Source organism: Aspergillus candidus (genome assembly GCF_002847045.1).
Source record: "Aspergillus candidus strain CBS 102.13 unplaced genomic scaffold BDW47scaffold_11, whole genome shotgun sequence".
NCBI classification, from domain to species: domain Eukaryota; kingdom Fungi; phylum Ascomycota; class Eurotiomycetes; order Eurotiales; family Aspergillaceae; genus Aspergillus; species Aspergillus candidus.
In genome coordinates, this window is record NW_020194016.1 from 559,235 (window position 1) to 579,250 (window position 20,016).

At 42.6% G+C, this 20,016-nt stretch overlaps 4 protein-coding genes across 4 annotated transcripts; 2 read left to right on the forward strand and 2 right to left on the reverse strand.

Annotated features, from left to right (window-relative positions):
• Positions 1–527: 527 nt before the first annotated feature.
• Positions 528–1,803, forward strand: BDW47DRAFT_102708 (RTA1 domain-containing protein; the record flags this gene model as incomplete). Its single annotated transcript, XM_024811917.1, has 3 exons — positions 528–700; positions 768–1,010; positions 1,084–1,803. Coding segments are annotated over 3 exons (844 nt in total), but the record flags the coding sequence as incomplete, so codon positions are not given.
• A 4,621-nt stretch (positions 1,804–6,424) lies between these two features.
• Positions 6,425–9,130, reverse strand: BDW47DRAFT_9795 (ABC-F family ATP-binding cassette domain-containing protein). The gene is made up of 7 exons (XM_024820530.1): positions 8,917–9,130; positions 8,668–8,857; positions 8,412–8,603; positions 8,161–8,353; positions 8,012–8,111; positions 6,867–7,961; positions 6,425–6,821 (listed from the first exon to the last, which is right to left on the reverse strand). Exons 1-7 carry the CDS (start codon positions 8,986–8,988, stop codon positions 6,450–6,452), a joined length of 2,214 nt encoding a protein of 737 aa, XP_024673936.1. The 5' UTR covers positions 8,989–9,130; the 3' UTR covers positions 6,425–6,449.
• A 3,427-nt stretch (positions 9,131–12,557) lies between these two features.
• On the forward strand, positions 12,558–13,946 carry BDW47DRAFT_102712 (lactate 2-monooxygenase). The gene has a single exon (XM_024811918.1). It carries the CDS (start codon positions 12,615–12,617, stop codon positions 13,821–13,823), a length of 1,209 nt encoding a protein of 402 aa, XP_024673937.1. The 5' UTR covers positions 12,558–12,614; the 3' UTR covers positions 13,824–13,946.
• Positions 13,947–14,983: 1,037 nt separating this feature from the next.
• Positions 14,984–17,448, reverse strand: BDW47DRAFT_130718 (TPR domain protein; the record flags this gene model as incomplete). Its single annotated transcript, XM_024817153.1, has 3 exons — positions 16,663–17,448; positions 15,909–16,610; positions 14,984–15,860 (listed from the first exon to the last, which is right to left on the reverse strand). The coding sequence occupies exons 1-3, from the start codon at positions 17,328–17,330 to the stop codon at positions 14,984–14,986; spliced, it is 2,247 nt and encodes a 748-aa protein (XP_024673938.1). The 5' UTR covers positions 17,331–17,448.
• Between the last annotated feature and the right edge of the window lie 2,568 nt (positions 17,449–20,016).

Here is a 20,016-nt window from a genome sequence, read left to right on the forward strand (position 1 = left end):
TCAATTAAATCCCATTGGATGATGGTGCTCCATAGCGGTCCATCAATGTTAGACTAGAAGTTTAAGCGGCTGCCTGAACCCAGCTGAATCAAAACAAAAACGAATACGATTACGGATAAGAACATGGTCGGGTAAGCCAATGCCTGGATAACGAAGTCGTTATCTTGATCAGTGAAATCTACATATTGAAAGCACTCGGAGGAGCCACTAAAGAGTCAATGTTAGGCAGAATAGCTCGATCCCTGTCGCTATACTCTCCCTCAACCGGTATTATCAGGCAGAGCAGTAAAACCTGTAGGTAAAAATCAACCACCCCGATCGGATACTCCTTACAAGCATCTCCCAGTGGATCGCGCCATCTAGGATAAGATGTCGGTGGGTCCGCAAAAATGTTAAGGATGGAAAGCGAAAACGAGTTCGAACACGACAATCAAATCTCATAAGAGAGCAGGCCCCAGACAACGGCCATAATTATATCTCCCACCATGATCTGGGACCGGTCTAGGTTACATAAATCTAGTCTTCATCATGAGTTCCAGCTCCAACCCCGCAATTGACTTCCAGCTGTATCGCTATGTTCCCTCGCGCGCCGCCGCGATCCTGTTCCTAGTCTTGTTCATCATCACGACGGCATACCACATATACCAGGTAGTTCGCATGCGCTCATGGTACATGCTAGTGTTTGTTACAGGGGGTGTATGTGAGTATTTGATCGACCTCCGGCCTCGGCGAAAGGCTTAGACTAATATGTGTGGTTTATGGTGTAGTCCAGATCATCGGGTATATATGCCGAATCCTGGCTCACGATGATAAGGAATCCATCCCGATATACTCAATTCAGACGATTCTGATCCTCCTCGCGCCGCTACTATATGCTGCGTCGATCTACATGACTTTGGGTCGACTGATCCGCCACCTTGGCGCCGAGTCCCAAAGTTTGATCCCCACCAAGTGGTTGACCAAGATTTTCCTGATTGGGGATGTGGTCGCGTTTTTGATGCAAGCCGCTGGTCTGTTCAACCCTCTCCGATCGCTTACTTTTCCTTCTTCAATTGTCCGTCTCCATACTAACCATGGCGGTAGGCGGTGGTATCATGGCGAGTGGCACCATCGAGGCGATGAAAACGGGTGAGAACATCACCATCGCCGGGTTATGCGTCCAGCTCCTCTTTTTCAGTGTTTTCATCATCACTTCGGCGGTGTCGCACTTACGCATTCGCAAGAACCCTACGCCAACATCGCTGGAAGTGACCACAATGGACTGGAGAAAGACGACTTGGAAAACGATAATGTTGGTGCTTTACACGTCCAGCGTTTTGATTCTCATCCGGTCTATCTTCCGACTCGTCGAGTACGTCCAAGGCAATTCTGGCTACCTCATCAGCCATGAGGTATTTATGTATGTATTTGACTCGATGTTGATGTTCCTGACTATGATTGTGATGAGCGTGTACCATCCGTCCAAGCTATTGGGTTCGAGGGCCAACAAAGAACGGGTCAATTCGTGGTGAGCACACGAGACAGTCATGCAAATATGGGCAAGTGGGGTGGAACAATGAGTTCCCTAGGCATTCTTGAAATTCATGGGGCGGATGAAGGAAATTTCGTTTCACACACGGGACGCCAGTCACGATCCAAGATGCACAACCGACCTCGCTACTAGGCCTGGGAGGCATGGCGTATGAGATGGCTATCGCACCTGCGGAACGAGGAGTCGACCTCCACCACTTGCTCGAGCGTCGCTAGCGGGGAAGAGAAAGGCCATGGATAAAACGCCAAATTGGGTCTGTCCAGCTCAGAGACCGATGATACATCCTAGTCAATCTTTAATTCGTGGATAGAATTAGACACATGTTACTCTATAACAACAGACTCCACTGTCAATACACAAATCATGGAAGCTAATAAGATAGCATTGGCCATGCCATACTACGCTCTCACTGCCGTGCAATGATACCGTCGTCTTGCTTATCATAGTTTGCGGCCACTCGACCCATTCCTTCATTCCGGAGGGTTGACCGTTATATACCATCCTCAGAGATCCAGGAACAACCAAAACCGATGTGAATGTGAGTCGCTACTGATGATAGTTCAATGCCCGTTACATGCGCTCTTTAAAGTGCTATGTATTTCAATATTATGCTGAATCATCTCTGGCGCACAGCTTATCGACCTGTATATTCTCAAATCAAAGAAACAAAGACTTGGCAGTGTGGACCACAGCACAGTATTGACATAAATTAGGGTATTAGGGTCCTTTCCTTTTGTGATTATCCCTGACAGCATCTGCCAGACTCAAAAAGTTTTTGATTCAGGCAATGAAGCACAGGGGCTATGAGTGAATTTAGGTTGAGGATTATTGATGTGTGTATATATGAGACAGTGAATGGAAAAGTGCATGGTAGACAACCAAAGGCAGGCACGATCAGCTGATCACCCGCAGCACACGTTTTATCATTCAAAGAAGAAATGTCCTGACATGGACTTCATTCTCAACACGAGCTAGACAATCCTACCCGATAGCCTTCGTGGCTCTTCAATACTGTTGTCAGTGCGACGGGAACAGCAGCACACCTGATAGGGGCCAGTTGAGATTTTGCCATCTCTACCCTTGTGTGGTCAGTATTACCCCAATGGAGTGTCTACTTAGGTAGGCTTGAAAGAGCAGCTGATGTATTGCTAACGACCGCTCTCTAGATTTATTATTCGTCAACCGAATCTGCTCGACACCAAAATAACCCAGCAGCGTGTACACGATATATACCGAGTACGTGCACGGAAATTCCGGCTGGAGGGAGGCCCACCGACAACCGTCCTATGTTAAAAACATTACCATCCTCTTAGATAATAGTAACGAACGTCTTTCAGCGCGTAGAGCGGCGAATTTATCAATCAATGTTGAACAACATCAGAATATTCAGGCGATATTGTCACAGTATGCACATGGCAATACCCTAGGGGAGCGGCGTATTTTGTTAGATAAGATATGCTTCCTGACATGTTCCGCGTCAACAATCTGCATGCTATCCCTCGAAGAGCCCTACTGGAAAGGATCCTTAACCCGGTTAGGAAACAGTTTAGGCTTGCAAAGCACGAAAGGGGCCAGTTATTTATTTACATAAGCAGTCATGAAAAGGAGAAAATCAACAGTATTTACAGGCGAGAGGCGCTCTAAACAAGGCGGCACAAAGCTATTCCTATCAGATCTAAGGAGGCTACTTCTGAGAGTGTTAGAAGTGAGTCTGATAAAAATACCTTTTCACTGGGGAGGCTGACATTATTATCCTGATTTACAGATCTTAGGGCCCTCTTAATTTGACTGGTATCATCATAGGAAGTTATCTAAAGCTATCCTTTTCTTATCCTATCAGTCGAAGCATATGATATGTGTGGAAGTGACTGCAATCGGTTGACATCTCAGCTGACTGGCAGCGTTTGCAGAGTCCTTTCTCCCATTGTTTTTCATCTTCTATGTTTAACCATTAAGCAAGCTTTTCCATCACTTTGAATATCTTCGTTTTTCGTCGTTTCGGGCGCGTTTCTATCCCCATTTCCGTAATATGCAAATGATGATCTCACTGCTGCCACCATACTCCAATACCTGGTTGATATGAAAGAACGCCCTTGCGAAGCAATGGCTTATCCAATCCATATCAATATTACGGATTATATGTCTAGGAGTGAGCGACCCAAAGCCGTTTGGGAAAGATCAAGAAACTCACTTCAGCGCGCAAAACAACGAATGCGAAACGAACTATCAGCTATGTTTTGGGCTCCCCCTTATTTCGTAGAAGGATCCATAAGACGTTCTTCAAGCCCTTCTATTCTTCGTCCCCACTAAGGTAGATAAAGCAGCGGTCTCGGTCCCCAAACGTGGAGGTACCCGGTGTCACAGGCGAGAATTTCTAGGAAAAAGGTATTCATCAAATACGAAAGTAGTCAGGATGGAGGCTTTGATAAAGGGCATAAACAAGAGAATTTTCATATAACACTTCTTGAAGCACTCAGCCTTCCATCTTAAAATCCCGGTCAAGCTTTTCGTATAGGGCAGATCGTTGGTAGACAAAGCCCCCTTTTAAATACTTCTGCATGACATATCCAACTGCTCCCTCTTCATCCTGGTTTGCTTTCCATTCTCTCCAGTCCTCTTCATCTTCAAACTCCCTGCGAAAATTGCATAATGCAAAATCTTTCATGAACACTTGAAGTATATTTTCAGGACTTTTGTGCACAATGAAACTCCATGTTGTGACATTCTTATTCAGAATTCCTCGATGGCTCATCAGGTTGACAATTTGAATGGCGTCGTCGCAGATGGTCTGCCAGGTGGCCATCGGAGCATGCGCAGCGATATCACTTAACGGAAAGCCGTCAATATATTGCAAAAGAATCCCAGGGATCTCGATATACTTATTGACTGACTCGGCTGGCGACGAAGAGGAGCTGGGTACTGTGAGGCACACAAACAGCTGAGGAATTGCACATCCTTGGATGTCTTTCAGGGTATTATACACCTCAACTTCTCTCTTGTAGAGGTCCGTCATGTAGTCATGAAAATATGCTTCATTTTCGGGGACATTCCATGTATCTCCGTCTTCCTCGGCCATCTCGCTGTTCGAGTTGAGTTTGGTGATGAAATTTGATGCGCTGCCATTGATAACAAAATGGTAATATTGCTGCTCGATGCCCGTAGTCCAGGGACCAATCCTCTCTTTCTTCCTGAGTTCGGCCACAAAGCGTCGATCAAACAGCTTTAGCACCATATGGCCCTCTAATCCCAGAGCTGGAGAGTCCAATAACACGAGTATTGTAGAGGAACGGACGAAAGGCTCGAAGACCTGGGTAATCTTAGCTCCTATTGCCTGTTGATTGTATGGCGCCCCTAACTGCAACGGTATGGTGTTGCCGATCACATATGGAGATCTAGAATGGTTAATATATCACTCAATAAGATAAAGGAGGGATATGTTCCCCACTCTTCTTCTCGTGCCATTTCGAGTAATAGATGAATGTGAACTAGTGGTGTGAAGAAATAAGCTTGTGCTTCATCGAAACAACACTTGAGTTGTGAGAGAAAGCAAATGATCCTTGCTGTGACATATAAAATGTTCCTGTTGTTGATCATAGCGTTTGGGCTGGCAGTAATTATGGAACTATGAGTCATTGTGTAACAGTGGATTGGCTACCTAATACGGGAGTCTCGGGGTTGGCAACATGATGGATCTTGTCAATGGTGATGAGCATGATGGCAGTACCAATGCTCTCTCAAAATACATGGAAAATAGCCCGAATATCTTATGTCATTTGTGCCACTAAAGACTTTCTAATAATGTTCCATGGTTGAGTAAAGTGGTTATATGTTATCAGCTAATTTCCACTCCATATATAAATGTGGACTTGATGGATAAATAATAGATACACTATATAATAGAAAGGTTGACATAAAGAATCATATCTCTCGAGATACATGTATCCGCAGCAGCCTCATCTATTCTATGTGGTGTGACATGGCATAGACATGTTAGATACACGGTAGGTCAACGAAATTAAGAACTCCCCTTCTCCCATCCGGGGCCATATTACCGCATGTGATATAGCTAGACTTACCCCAAAACGCCAAGCATCGGGTTTTGGTATAGGCCATGAAGAACAACGAAAGTAGAACCACCCGCCGGCTGTAGGCAAGATTAAACAGTGAAGCCACGGTGCTCAAAAGGCATGAAGGGTACCCAAGACATTGGTCCTCTCAAATGTACTTAGAGACCAAACTGGAACTTCACTGGCCAACTGGGGATACTCCACCGCCGCCTCAGTCATCTAGTTTATCTAGTTCTCCGCCTATGTCTCCTACAAAGGCACGTCGTACGCAGAGCAAGATCACCAGGATGACTGACCGTGAAGATGTGAGCCCATATATCCACAGAAAGTTTGATCGGCTTACCCGCGCCCAGATGCAGCTCGCGGAGGACGTTGGTCTTCTTACCACCATAATTTAGAATTCACTGCCTCCAACACCTCAAACTGCTCGTAAATCGAAGAAGAAAATAGGCAAATTTGGTGTACTCAATACCAAAGATTTTAATTGGAAGATTGAAGTGAGGAAGCAGCAAGAGAATAAGGCAAGTGAGCAGAAGGCGAAGCAGCAGAGAACTTTAGACTTCAAATGAACGCCTCAAACAGCAGCAGAGGGGGCTCAAACACTAGATCCACCTGGTAAGTTGCCTCTGGCGCCTGTGTACTACTATAATAATAGTTATATAAAGTAGAATAGGGGGTCTGTATCAGATTATGCTGCGTCCGACGTATTTCCTAATTCAGATGTATTGGATCGTGAATGACTTCGACTACTCCTATGAAGTTCATATCCAATGACTCCCCGGGTTGATTGGTACAATTTCTATCTGAAGTAGTATCAACTGCGATAGGAGTCAATTGGCGACTCATAGTAATTATCCCGGTGTCGGGAGCATCTTTTGAACCCTCTTCACGAGACTCTGTTCGAACTGCTCTACGCCATTCTGCTGCTCGTTGAGCTTTCCTGTCTTGATAACATACACTACTCGTCGTCGATTCGGCGATTCCTCCGGCTCATCGTCAACGCCTTCAAAATCGTCGTCTAGATTGTGATCCTCATCTTTCTTCCCTTCAATCACGGACCGGACGAGGAAACGGTCATGGGATACCAATAAAATAGCACCATTGAAAGAGGAGAGTGTTGATGAGAGAGCGGTTACCGTGTGGAAGTCCAGGTGTGTTGTGATTTCATCCAGAATAAGTAGTTGTGGTGAGTTCCATACGACTCTCGCCAAGGCAAGACGTACCTAAATAGTTTAGTCAATGCTTCAAGAAGGGAGAAAGCTACTCACAAGTTGACCTCCTGACAACCGGAATAACGGTACATCGGAAACAATCCGGCCCTGGAGACCCATAGATGAGAGCAAGCCTCTTAGCTCACCTTCACCAAAGGTCCCATCAACCTCTCGTGTCATCAACTGCAGAGCAGTTAAACTAGGATTAGCTCGACCTTCTTCGTGGAGTTCCTCAATCGAGTGCTGTGCATAGTACCCAAGTTTGAGCCTTGAATGAGTCGATACCTTCCCCTTTGTTGGCAAAGTACTGCCTGCTAGGAGGCGAACGAGGGTCGATTTTCCAGACCCATTGAGACCCATAATACCAACTCTATCACCCATGTGCATCACCAAGTCAATGCCGTTCAATACAGGCGCTTCACTAGCATTGTATTGAAATATGATACCTTCCAAGGAGATCAGCGGACCTGGGAATCGTAATTTGCTAGCATCAGGAAGCATCATCGATGCTCCTCGTTCGTCTTGTGGGACCTCAATTTCCGCACGGGCTGACAAGTGCCAGCCCATAAGATCTCTATTCAGCTTGAATCGCCCTCCATTCGCGCTCACCTGGATGCCCATCCGGTCGTCAACTTTCTTCTGACGGGATTTGGCCATCCGCAACTTATTTTCATCGTTTGTTTTCTTCCCAATCTTGATGTTGTCTCGAATGGTTGCTTTCATGTGAGCAGCTTGACGCTCCTGGGCTTCCTTCATACGTCCCCAGTAAAGCTTTTGCTCCTCAAAATCCTTCTCAAATGCAGACAGGTTACCTCGAAAGTATGACAGTTTCTGATCTCTGAGAATCATGATCTCTCCACAAACTGCATTAATGAAGTCTCTATCATGCGACACAAGAACAACCGTCGTTTCGGACGAGTCGCGCAACAGTTGAAGATAGTTCTGTAGCCAGACTACGCCCAGGAGATCCAGGAAATTGGTTGGCTCATCAAGAATCATGATATCAGGATTCTGAATCAAGACGCTTGCTAGCATACACCGCATGCGCCAGCCACCAGATAGGGTAGGGAATGGTTTGGTGAACCAAGTTTCCTTGAAACCTAAGCCAATGAGGGTCTGACGAGCTTGTTGTTCAATGTCGACTAGTTTCATCTGCCTCAACAGGTTAGCTCCCGATTTTTTGCATTAATAGGAATACTCACTGCTTCAAACTGGGATTGGAGATCTCGGAGTGTATCCACCGCAGCTTGTGTATCCGCTTTTATTCCCTCAGCGTCAATTGATTCCTTTTCTTGTTCTAGCCTAGAAGGTATTAGAAAGGGGCCTTTGGTATAAAGATTTAGGGACTCACATCTCTCTAGAGGCCTGGACCTTTTCTTCAATGGCCTTCAAGTCCTTGCGCGCCTGTATCCCTCTAGCTCCACTCTTTAAGCTTGCGTTCTTCTGAGCTACAAAGAGCTGGTACTCAAGTTGCTCATGGCGGATTTGGCGAATTGCGCGGACCGGAAATAACGGGTCATCAGCCTCGAAGCTTTTTGATAGGACTTGACAAGAGAAAAGTTAAGTCTAGATTTACACCAGAATTAATTGTCAGAAACCTACCTCTCATCTTCCGGGTAACTTCATTCCTGGAACTATCTCTACTCATAACTTGCTCCAGGACTGTCATCTGTCGATCTCCAGTCCATGAATCATTAGATTCGTCCTCGGTCGCATCTGTCTGCTGTAGAAAAGCAATGCGAGTCGAATAAGGTATACCAGGAACGAGCTTTTCGGCCACGGCCCGTAAAAGTGCTGGGAAATAGTCAATCAGTTAACTACCTGATGAGCAGCAACCTATATAGAGTTCAGTCCTCACTCGACTTTCCGGTGCCATTTCGTCCGATAAACCCGTAATGGATGCCAGGCTTGAGACGCAGATGAGTATCCACGATCAGCTCTCTTGCTTCGGCCTTGGCTTTTGATTTGCCTTTCGACTTCGGTCTCGATGAGGTATCCGTCGTCTCTAGTGATGATGCCACCGAGATATGAAGTCCGTCCACATCTATCTGAGATGCATCTGTTAGCAAGTCACAAAAGAATACAATGGCCAACGAATTGGGCTTACCTCCTGCGAAGGATGGTCATCAAGACGATGGAAGCGGGTTTGCTTGCAAGTTGCAATGATGTACGGTGCCATATTATCGATTAAATAGTTTTCAGCAACAGTCTAATGATGAAATAAAGCACGCAACAGAATAAATTGAAAACTGAGGTCTTGTCTAGTCCTCGTGAAGAATGATATTTATATCCAGACCCCCTGCACTGAAGGATTCCTCGAGACAATGGCAACAAATTGAGGACCTCCACTGAAAAGTTATTTGCTTTGGAAACGAGCGAGCATACAAGCATATCATATACCAAGTTGGGGACGAGTTGAAGTGTCGGGCTCCGAAAGAGGAATAGCGGGTATCTCGCTCAGTGCATCAGGAATTATGTACGACATGCAGTGGATAGATGACTCATGGTGGCTGGGGTCATGTCGCTGCCTGTATTCCCACCTGTATTCCTGAATCCCTGTGCATCTACTGCTTCATTAATGCTGACATTGTAACTGACTAGGTTCAAATGGAGGCTCAGATGGATTCAATCCGAACTACAGGATGTTGTTAATTTGACTTGGTCGAGATATATGCTCAATTGCGTCGGTAATAGACATGAGATACCCGCCCGCGAATACCCAACCCAGGTAAGGTTGACGACTAGCTTATACAGTTCGGTATAATAATTATGCGCTTGTCGCATGTGTAAACATCACGTGACAGCAACCTTGGCTTTACATCTTCAATGTTGATGATATCCTTGAGGTGTTCATTTTTTTTTATTCATTCTCTGAGGTGATATACAGAGTATAAAGTTGCATTTGGTGCGGTTCAGTGCGGGTTCAGGGTGGATAAAAACTAACTTATGGATTTGGTCCCTAAGCCTAGTCACCAAACTAACAATTGGTTTTTTGCATTTCAGTGAGGTTTTGAATCTATAATCTGAAATAGTGAAGCTTTCTACCTAAATAGGCTAGATAGGGCTAGCTAGGGCTAAAATTTAGGTCTACAGTAGACTAGTCTACTGGAAAGTACCGTTTACTAAGCTGATTTATAAGTAAAAACCATAGTAATACTACTCTTAGGATACCTGTGTAAATATAGCGGGTTCGGCGCGGTTTGGTGAGGATTTTGCAGTGCGGTCATGCCACTCTAGCTACTGGTAATTACCAGTAAATCATGATCTCACAAGGTCACCAGGTCGTTTCGCAAGATATTCACACCGACGGGATTGGCACTGGAACTATCTAATTATCTACATCGGACCCTCTAAGAGTTAGGGCGACGGCATCTATGGTCCTACATGTCATATGTCAGGATGTACAGCGGGCATCTCCTCACAAGATAATGAGATGTACTTGCATCCTTTGAAGGCGTCTCGTGGCTCTTAGGTAGCTGCATGAACATGCCTCTTATCTTCAGTCTTCCAGCCTTACATTTTGATCTGGCCCTGCTGTGGGGGCTATTGCAGGCTCTGAGGAAGCAGAGAGTTGCTCACTGTTTATGATCAGAATAGCAGGCCTGTAGAGTTAATGAGCTTGGGAACTATATCAATCAAGCTGAATAAGAATCTTTTGGAGACACGGAGTTCCCGACCTGGGTTTGGGCCGGATGCATAAGGAAACATTTACAACTAGTTAGAAATTTTAGAAGAATGCTCAAATATTATTCATGATTGAATTGTTCACTCACATGGATATAATAGCATGTTCGCGATAACAAGAAATTCTTGTAATCTTTGCGGGATATTAAACTCCAGGGCTTATCTACTCTATCACCTATTTAGCAGTAGTACTCCAAAGATAATGATATATGGAGAGGCTACCCTATAAGAAATCACTCATTAGTAGAGCCGCCAAGGCCCCCTCTGGTCAAGCCTCGACCAGTCAGACCTCCTCTAGCTAATACTATGATAAACAAGTTAGTTCTTGACAGCGTGCTCCTGGCTGTGGTATTAGAGTGTTAAAAAAACTCTATAACTCTGTTCATACTCTCTCTAGTGAAAAGCCAGGTTTCTTAATATCCTCAAGGTCTAATGCTCTACTTGATCGACAGCGATGCTGTTATCTATATAGTGCGCGGGGTTCCTTGTAAAAAACCAATAGTTAGCCAACACTCCTTGTAAGAGTTGTTTTTAAAGTGTTGTATCACTAGTTCCAAAAATAGTGAGTTCAGATTTTGAGCTGTAATCAACAGTGCATGCATCTCTCGGGGGAAATGATAATTATGTGGTAGCAGTAGACTTGGTCTATATATAGTATAGGATAGTAACATTAGTGACAGGAGTTTGTGATTATCTTTTAAAAGAATATAATATTTATGGGTATACGCCAAAGAAGATAGATGTCGCTAACAATAACAAACCACGAAATTACCTTAATGTCAGCTGTGACTTATACAGATGACAACTACCAGGAAGAATACCCTTTGATAATATTAAACTCAATACCATCGTCCCTGGCAGTCTATTTAGGATTACGTGAAGTAAAACAGGCCATTGGAGGAAATCACCGGCCTTACTACAATTCATGTCTATTCTTTAATTCTTCATGTGGAGGACTGAGCTTTACATCATGATTTATAATCCTGATATACTAAGTACAGTAAAAGCTTTAAGAAATTTGCCATGCCATTATGATACTATTGACGAAGAAAGGGACTGGTGTGGTAGTCCTATACTTGACAAGAAGTGGATTCATGCGCGAGAAGCTCACATGTTCACCTTAATTAGTCTTTCCGAGGCCAAATTGTTTACTATGGAGAAATTTCCTGTGTGGACATCCTCTATACCCAAGGAGCGCATGGACTAGGAACAGGGGTTAATATTGTGTGTTGCTCCTTGATCGAAACAAGAAACAGTGTCTCTAGGAGAGGGTAAGCTTGGGCAAGATGTTTCAGGCAACCTTTCAAGTTTTTGAGCCGAGACTAAACTTGGCTTGTAGTTAACTTATAAATATGCAACATAACCTGCTGTTATAGACCATTTGAATATATGTTTTTGATCACAAATAGAATGGGCAATGGGCAGGGTAGGCTAGGTTAAGGACCCCTTGAGTATGACAGTTACTTGCCTTGGTTTTAAGAACCTAAGCTTTATTGCCAAGGCTCTAATGCTAGCTTAAATTAAACCTTTCAAACTACCTGACTGTCTGCTACAAGAATGTTTTGATATTGTTATCAAACGTGTTATATCAAATATTTCACTTTATTTTCTAGAAGAACAGGGACTCGTGTGTCATAATAAACCGGATGCCATTAGATTATCCCGGAGTAGCCGGTATCAAAAACGCATCGACGCTAGATGATATGGAATATTTGGCCGGAAGGTGTGACACCGGCCAAGCTTTGTGTGGGACTAACCTAACCGACGCGTCTTTGTGGATCTTTTATGGGACCCACTCCTGATTGGTTCAATCTACTGACAAAAGCGGGCAGTTGGATCCAGCTATGGAAATCCACAATGGACTCGATGATATCATTAACAGCAACAAGGTTGCAGGTTGCGCGCAATATAGTCGGCCGGGTCAAGAGGCTATCGGCCGATAGATAAACTTCTCATTTTCACGAAGTTGAGAGAATTGCTTTGTTGAATACGTCAAGTCATCTAACTATAAATAAGACTATGTGTGGTTATGCTTACTTCAAGTTGTCACTGAAAACCTAAGAATCGCTCAAGGAATTTTTTTTTAATTTCATCTACCATACAGATCCCTCCTCAACCAATATGTCTTTCATCCGACCCCCGCCGTATGCCTACGAGACCCAAGTTTACATTCAAGGTCTTGATGATAAGAGACCCTCTCTCCCGGTCGACCCTCGAGAGTGGGAGGCACTTGCCAAGGAGCGTCTATCTGCAGATAGCTTTGGATATGTTTGGGGTTCTGCTGGTACCAGGGAAACGGACGAGAACAATCGCAAAGCATTTCGAAGATGGGGAATTGTCCCGTCCCGTTTGGTAAAGTCCGACTTTCCCTCGCTCCGGACGAAACTATTTGGCGAGGAGTACGACTATCCAGTTGGGATTGCACCAGTTGGGGTTCAACGAATCTTCCACCGTGACGGTGAGGTTGCCGTCGCTTCCGCGGCGCAAACCGAAGGGTTGCCATATATCCTTAGCTCTGCGTCGTCAACGAGCATTGAAGATGTCGCTGAAGTTAATGGAAACGCCCACCGGTGGTTCCAACTGTATTGGCCATCCAATGAACATAACGATATCACAAAGAGTTTGCTCAACCGAGCCAAGGCTGCTAAGTTCAGTGTCTTAGTTGTCACCCTTGACACCTATATCCTTGGATGGCGACCATCGGATCTTTCAAACGGATACAACCCCTTCCTTCGGAAAGACAATATCGGTGTGGAAATTGGGTTCACCGATCCAGTCTTCCGGAAGAAATTCGCTGAAAAGCATGGCAAGGAAGTGGAGGATGACATTTCCCTCGCCACCGCTGAATGGACCCATACTATCTTTCCGGGCACAAGTCATGGGTGGGAGGACCTGCAATTTCTCCGTCAGCACTGGAACGGGCCGATTGTTCTAAAAGGCATACAGACGGTTGAGGATGCAAGGCAAGCACTCGACTGCGGAATGCAAGGCATAGTCGTGTCGAACCACGGTGGACGACAACAGGATGGTGGTGTTGGGTCTCTAGACATGCTCCCGGAAATTGTCGATGCCGTCGGAAGTGAGCTAGAAGTGATCTTTGACTCGGGCGTGCGGTGTGGTGCCGACGTGGCCAAGGCTCTCGCATTAGGCGCCAAGATGGTCCTTCTCGGCCGGCCATATGTGTATGGGCTTTCCATTGCCGGGGAGAGTGGTGTCCGCCACGTGCTCAAAAGTATCTTGGGGGATTTACAGCTCACGCTTCATTTGTCGGGTATTCGGTCGGTGCATCCAGAGCATCTGAATAGGGCCGTACTTCGACGGACAGGTTAATAAATAGCATACTCAGTGGGCCTTGTTTTTGAATTTATTCAAGGATTACAAGATTCTATGCGTATAAGATTCATGATACTGTAGCATCACGGCGCAAAAATGCCGAGAATGACAAGAAAGAACAAGTTAGCTGAGTGATGTTTGAGTATTTTAGATCTCATAACAACACAACGGTTTCAGTTTTTATTCCAACCTAGCACTACGGAGAAAATAATTGTGTGCCAAGCTAGTGAGGGACCAGAGGCAAAAATGGGTTAATCCACAAATATTGAGAATCCCCAGCATGATTCCGTAACCACCGCCTGTGTCGACTGAAATAAACTAAGCGTTCAGTCTCAGAAGCTCAAATGGCACGAATGAGCAAGATGTAATGTATGAGCGATTCAGTGGTTTCAATAATTCCCTACTATGAAGAACAGATGCGACTTTACTTAAGATTTAATTCAGGTCACCTCAGGCAGAAAATTTCCATCCAATTCACGAAACAAATCGACATCTAGCGAGGCCCTATTTTATTTCGTCAATACTTCCTGAACCGGCCCTTAATTGCTGCGCCTGGAGTTTACTGCTCAATAAAGACTAGATAATATCACCAATCATCTTGGAATCAACAGTATAAATTTGAAATTTGTTATTGCGGTATTAGGCCAGTGCTTTGACGTATCAGAGAGCGACGTTTGGTGAGATGACTTGACGCAATTGAGAAGCAAAAGAGGAACCAAAGACTGTTCCGACTGCATCTGCGTGTAATTTACGTGTTTGCTCTCAATCCTCAGTAGGGCAACTAACCTTTCGCATAATGTCCAGTGTGACTGCCAAATTCTTCCGGAAAGTAGTCTCTCTTGACTTTGCCAATATCATGCTCTCTAGTACTATACCCAGTCAGCATTCCGCTAGTAGTTTTGCCTCTGGAATGTGCAGTTAGTTCCACATTTATACCTTCAGTGATCCAGGGGTCGCTTGAGGTCTTGACATATGTAGCTAAAATTGTAACCATATTATAAATGTTATACACTTCCTCAATCGGACGTGGATAAAAGCAGAGGGGAAAAGGACGTCTTTAGTCTTTATATAATAGCTCGAAATATGTTTTAGAATCTTACTGCTCTTGCTTTCATGACTGTAAAGATGTGCAGCTATTGTGTTATAGCCTCGAATAACTACATTGCGGTCATCAAAAAGCCATCCACCCGATTTGATAGCCTGCTGTATGTCTGATCAAAAGTCTCATCTTCGCCAACGCAGATTCTGTAGGAGACTCTGGCATATTCCTCAGCTTGGGACACGAGATTAGGTGCGAGCTCTTGATATGCACGGCAAAGAATCATCCAACATCCCACAACTTGGTCAGTCATCAGGCCCCATTTTTGGACAACTAATGGAAGGTTCGAGACATGAGGAATATTTCCACCTTTGATTACAAAGCCAAGTGAATCTAGGCTCATCAACCCAAATTGCACGGCCTTGCCAGGTCTTTGGGATGAAGCATAGATCGCAGCAAGAGACAGATAGGGTGAAAGAAGTGCAAGATGAGGGACTTCAGATGTTGGTCGACGATATGTCCCTGCGAGGCTCAGAAGCGTGTCTTCAATCTTTCGCAAATTACTCTTGGGTCGTTTGAATAATCTGTGCAGCTCAGCCAAAAGACTGTTTCTGTTTGATAAAGCATTTCTGCTATGACTTCGTGTGTCTTGGCATAATATGCAGTCGCATTTGAAACCCCAGTTCTGTAGGTCGACGGGTAATCCTTTGGGCTCGCAGTCCATGGGTGATTGGTACCAGAAGTTAATCTCGGTCTCAGGAGGCAGGTCCCTCGAAGCACGAACTATCATCATGTCCCCAATGAAAGAACGACGGGCATTGCTCAGGCAGGAGTGGTTAATGTATGAAGCCATCGACCAGACCCCACAAGAATGAAATTGTTCATTGGCTGTTTCGGCCATATCATCAACCCCTTTAATGCTGCTAATGTGGCTCTGGCGAGATAGAAGAGGACACCCAAAGCCGTTAAGGGCCATGGTCCTTTCAACAAAAAATCTGGAAAATTATTAGCTTTGATATTGAGATAGGTGATCAGTGAAATACCTATCTACAACAGGTATCGCATCTACTTCTAGGACATCCACTGATTTGTATGTGCCATGATACAGGTCAACGAAGCCTGGTAGCAGGGACGGATTTTTATAAAGCTTCTGAACAATCAACTCGAGAAGCTCTGCTTGAGTACCAATGGTAGCTTTGTCCATGTCGACATTAAGTAGTAGACGGAGATTTGTCGAGGAATTTTCATAGTGGAATGCATGAGCAAACGCCTTTTCGCAGAACAGAAGGTCACCTGCCTTTACCGCTTCTGTCGTGAAGAGTCCTCTCCCATGAGACTGAGTTTGCTTCACAGTCACAGGACCAATGTAAGTGCCGCGATCAAGTGTTGGGGGCTGACGTTTTTTGGCCTCTAGTATCATTTGCCTGAACTTGTAGTTCCCTTTCTCCTGCTCCAAAAGCCGAGCTGATGCTCGTGTATACTCATGCGCAGCCATGGTGTTATTTGGATACTTCTCTGCAAGTACTGCATAGATTTCACTGGATTCTTTGAACCTTTGAAGTTGATACAAAGCCTGAGCCTTCCTGAAAAGAGCCTTTTCTGATAGCTCTGATGTTTGTAAAACATCTTCAACATCTCTCAAGGCTGCATCAAAGCGGTAGCTTTTTAAGAAGGAAAGGGCACGGTTGAGCAGCGTCATCGTCAGCAATTCTGGCGAGGGATTAGTGTCCAAAGACTTCGAATAGCTAAAGGTATTATTAGCATCCCCTCCTGGACATGGGAATATTTTGCAGTCACCATTGGATTGCTGAATGATAATCACCCTGATGAAAATGCTCATTTCCTTTCGTCTTCCAAGAAGATGATTTTTCATCGGCCCGTGTTACACGTGTCCTCCAAGATAAGGGAACCAGGTCGCCAAACTCGGGGATCAAACAGACGTCCGACAGATGATCCACTCGAATCCCGTAGTCCCCGTCTGCCATTACTTTGACGTAAGGTTCTTTGATAACAAGCACTGTGCCTTCCTTGAGGCTTTGTGCGCCTGATAGTTCCTGCTCTTGGTTGTAAAGCTGCAGCATGAGAACATTGCCGTCTTCATCTTCTACGATGGCCATCACGGCGGTCATCGTATCTGTGGGAGTGATTGTCCTCAGAAGGAGATACTGTTCCCGGTGATGAGTCTCAAGACACAGATTTTCGATCATGACCTTCTTTAATTCGTTGAAGGGTTTGACGCATGGGGGGTAGGCAGGTGGTAGGAACGAGGATTGGATATTTGACAGATTAGCAGAATCTTTCGTTGCCATCGATTGTCGAATCATGAACTGCATCAGGATTTCATTTTTGGATTTTTGGGGTCTTGCTAGACGCCCTTTGACAGCCTGCGCATTTTTGAGATTTTGCTTATGTGTTTGAAGATACCTAAGGCACTCAGGAACATTAGAGACGTCGTGGATATCCATGCTGATCACAAATTGGTCAAGTCATGGAAAGTTGTATTGAGTTCTGAAGAGATGTAGAAAATTGCCAGAAGAAAATATTTGAGATGTCAAATGAACACTTTTGTAAACAGAGGAACGTGGCGGAAGAAGATGCGAAATGATGTGCTGTCAAAAAGCAGGCGGGGTAGGACAGGACAGGGGGGTCGGTTGGAAAACATTGAACAAGCATTGACCAAACAGGCCTAGTATTACAAGACAATCATCATGGTGAATGATAGCTACCAGATAGACAAAACAAAAATCAGTTCAATACTGCTAACTTAATCCTTTGTTGGTCTATAATCTATGCTCTTCAATCTATATACGCTTGCTTGGCTAGATCTCAAAAGGATTAGACCACAAAAGGAAACCTACTTCACAAAGGGCGTGATAATTTCCTCATGACCCAAGGCAAAGTTCCTCGTGCTTCAAATTATTTTAAATTCTCCATCAGTGGCAGGATTATAAACTGGAAGATGCTCTCCTGAAGCTTGTCATCTTCCAAGCTTTACTATTTTCTCCCATGCCACAGCAGACACTGTCTCACCATGTTTACGTATTCAGGGCCACTCTCCGTCTCCACTATTTCCAACATACCCAGGGCGGTCTTCAGAGAGGAACGGGCCTTGTTAGTGTCACGGTCCTCGGGTGCATAAAGTGCATCTAGATTCTGACACAGTGAGAGTTCGACAAGTGTTAGCCCAAGAGGAAAGAGAGCCTATACCCTAGTATGTAATCCAGTCTATGTATACTACATTTCTTTGTGTTCTTATTAGTCGTGCTCCCGTGCCCGCAGATAGCCCTACCCATGGGATTCTCTCTACACTGCTGCCTTGCCTGTCTAGATACTTTTAGTTACTTTTTTCTTTTCTCTACTTCTTCTAAGTGACCGTGAGAGAATTAAGATACTAATAGTATTTTTTTTTTTTTTTCTTCTTTTTCTTTTCTCTAAATCCCTGATATTACTTAACTTATTAATTAACTAACTTACTAATCTATCTGTTTATTATATTATTATTATAAATCTCTTTACTTATAAGAAATCTTACTCTCTCTAGATTTACTACTTATATAACTAGACTATATATTTAATTAAGTTACTTATTTATCTTACTAATTATTATGCCTGTTATCTTACTATTATTATAAAATCTTTTTATAAGATTATACTAGTCTCTATATTATAGTATCTATAAATTAATCTAGCTTACAAGCTCTGTCTAGTACTATCTCTAGAAAATTCTTTAATCTTTAAATTACTAGTTTACTAGGGCTACCACTGCCTGTATTATTCTTATATCTTATAATCTACTAGTATTCTCCTATAATATTATTATAAGATATACTAGAATAACTGGTCTTGTAGGTGCCTATGTCCTACTACAGGTTATAAACTACTAGTACTTTTTTAAAACCAGGGCGGGTAGTAGTTTTTTTCAGGTTATCTTATCTATACCTATTCTATATATATCTCAGATAATTATTATAAGTAAGACTAAGATTATTTTTATACAGGTAAAGAAAGCTCTAGTATAAGATACTTATCTAATAAAGACTAGAATAGAATAGGTATTAGATCTAGATATTAAAATAATAATAAAGATATCTTCTTAACTAGAGCTTATATAATAACTTGAGTTCTTATAAGAGTATATCTTTAAAATTATTATTTTACTAGTAATAGTACTAGATCCTGTATAAGAGCTCTTATTAAAAATTTTTATAACTAGTATTAAATAGCTAGTAGAGATAATTTACTAGTTAATTAAAATATAATAAATTAATAAGTTTAATCAGGTAAGACTCTTATATTTTATAACTTAACTTATTTATAAAGTCTTTTTATTTTATATATATACTTAGAATATAACTAGATTCTAATTTTATAAACTTAATACTAGATTTAAATTAATAGCTTTTTATAATAATTATAAGTATAAGACTAGCTTATTCTAATTTAGCTCAAGCTTTTTACTTATTATACTTATTATTAAAGATAGATATAGCTAGTTTACTTTATTTATTATACTAGCTAGCTAGACTATTCTGTAATACTAGATTACTAACTAATTATCTTATAACTTATTATATTAGATTAGATAATAAAGATAATTATTAGACTAGTATAATAAGAAGAAATAATATCTAATTCTACTAGCAAGATATATAAGACATGTAAAAAATATAAATTATATAAAATATATAAGATATTTAAGACTAGTAAGATATATAAGTAGCTAGATCAGGCTTGCCTAGACTTATTTATTAAGTTATTAAATTATTTACTTAAGAGAAATCTCTTTAAAAGTATAATAATAATCTTTTTAACTATACTTGAAATAGATTTAAGTAAGAAAATATTTTAGAACTTATATAACTTTACTAGCTATTTATCTAGACTAGTTAAGATAATCTAGATACTAGTAGTTTAGCAGGCTATAATAATAATAGATTCTAAATAAGTTAAGTATCTAGTAGATATCTTAAATAATATATAAGATTACTTTTTATTTTCAGGGAAAGTAGTCTCTTTTAATTAGATTATATAATTATATACTTATAGTAAGTAGATTTAGAATATTACTACTAGTCTAGAATATATTTATTAAAATAATAATTAGGAAATTCTGAGTTATAAGAAGCTATAACTAATTATATCTAGCTTATA

Coding starts and splice junctions, on each gene's coding strand:
- BDW47DRAFT_9795 (XM_024820530.1), bottom strand. CDS start 8,988: ATGGCACCGTACATCATTGCAACTTGCAAGCAAACCCGCTTCCATCGT. Junction 8,858..8,916: donor ATGACCATCCTTCGCAGGAG/GTAAGCCCAATT, acceptor GATGCATCTCAG/ATAGATGTGGACGGACTTCA. Junction 7,962..8,011: donor TCCAATCCCAGTTTGAAGCA/GTGAGTATTCCT, acceptor CTGTTGAGGCAG/ATGAAACTAGTCGACATTGA.
- BDW47DRAFT_102712 (XM_024811918.1), top strand. CDS start 12,615: ATGTCTTTCATCCGACCCCCGCCGTATGCCTACGAGACCCAAGTTTAC.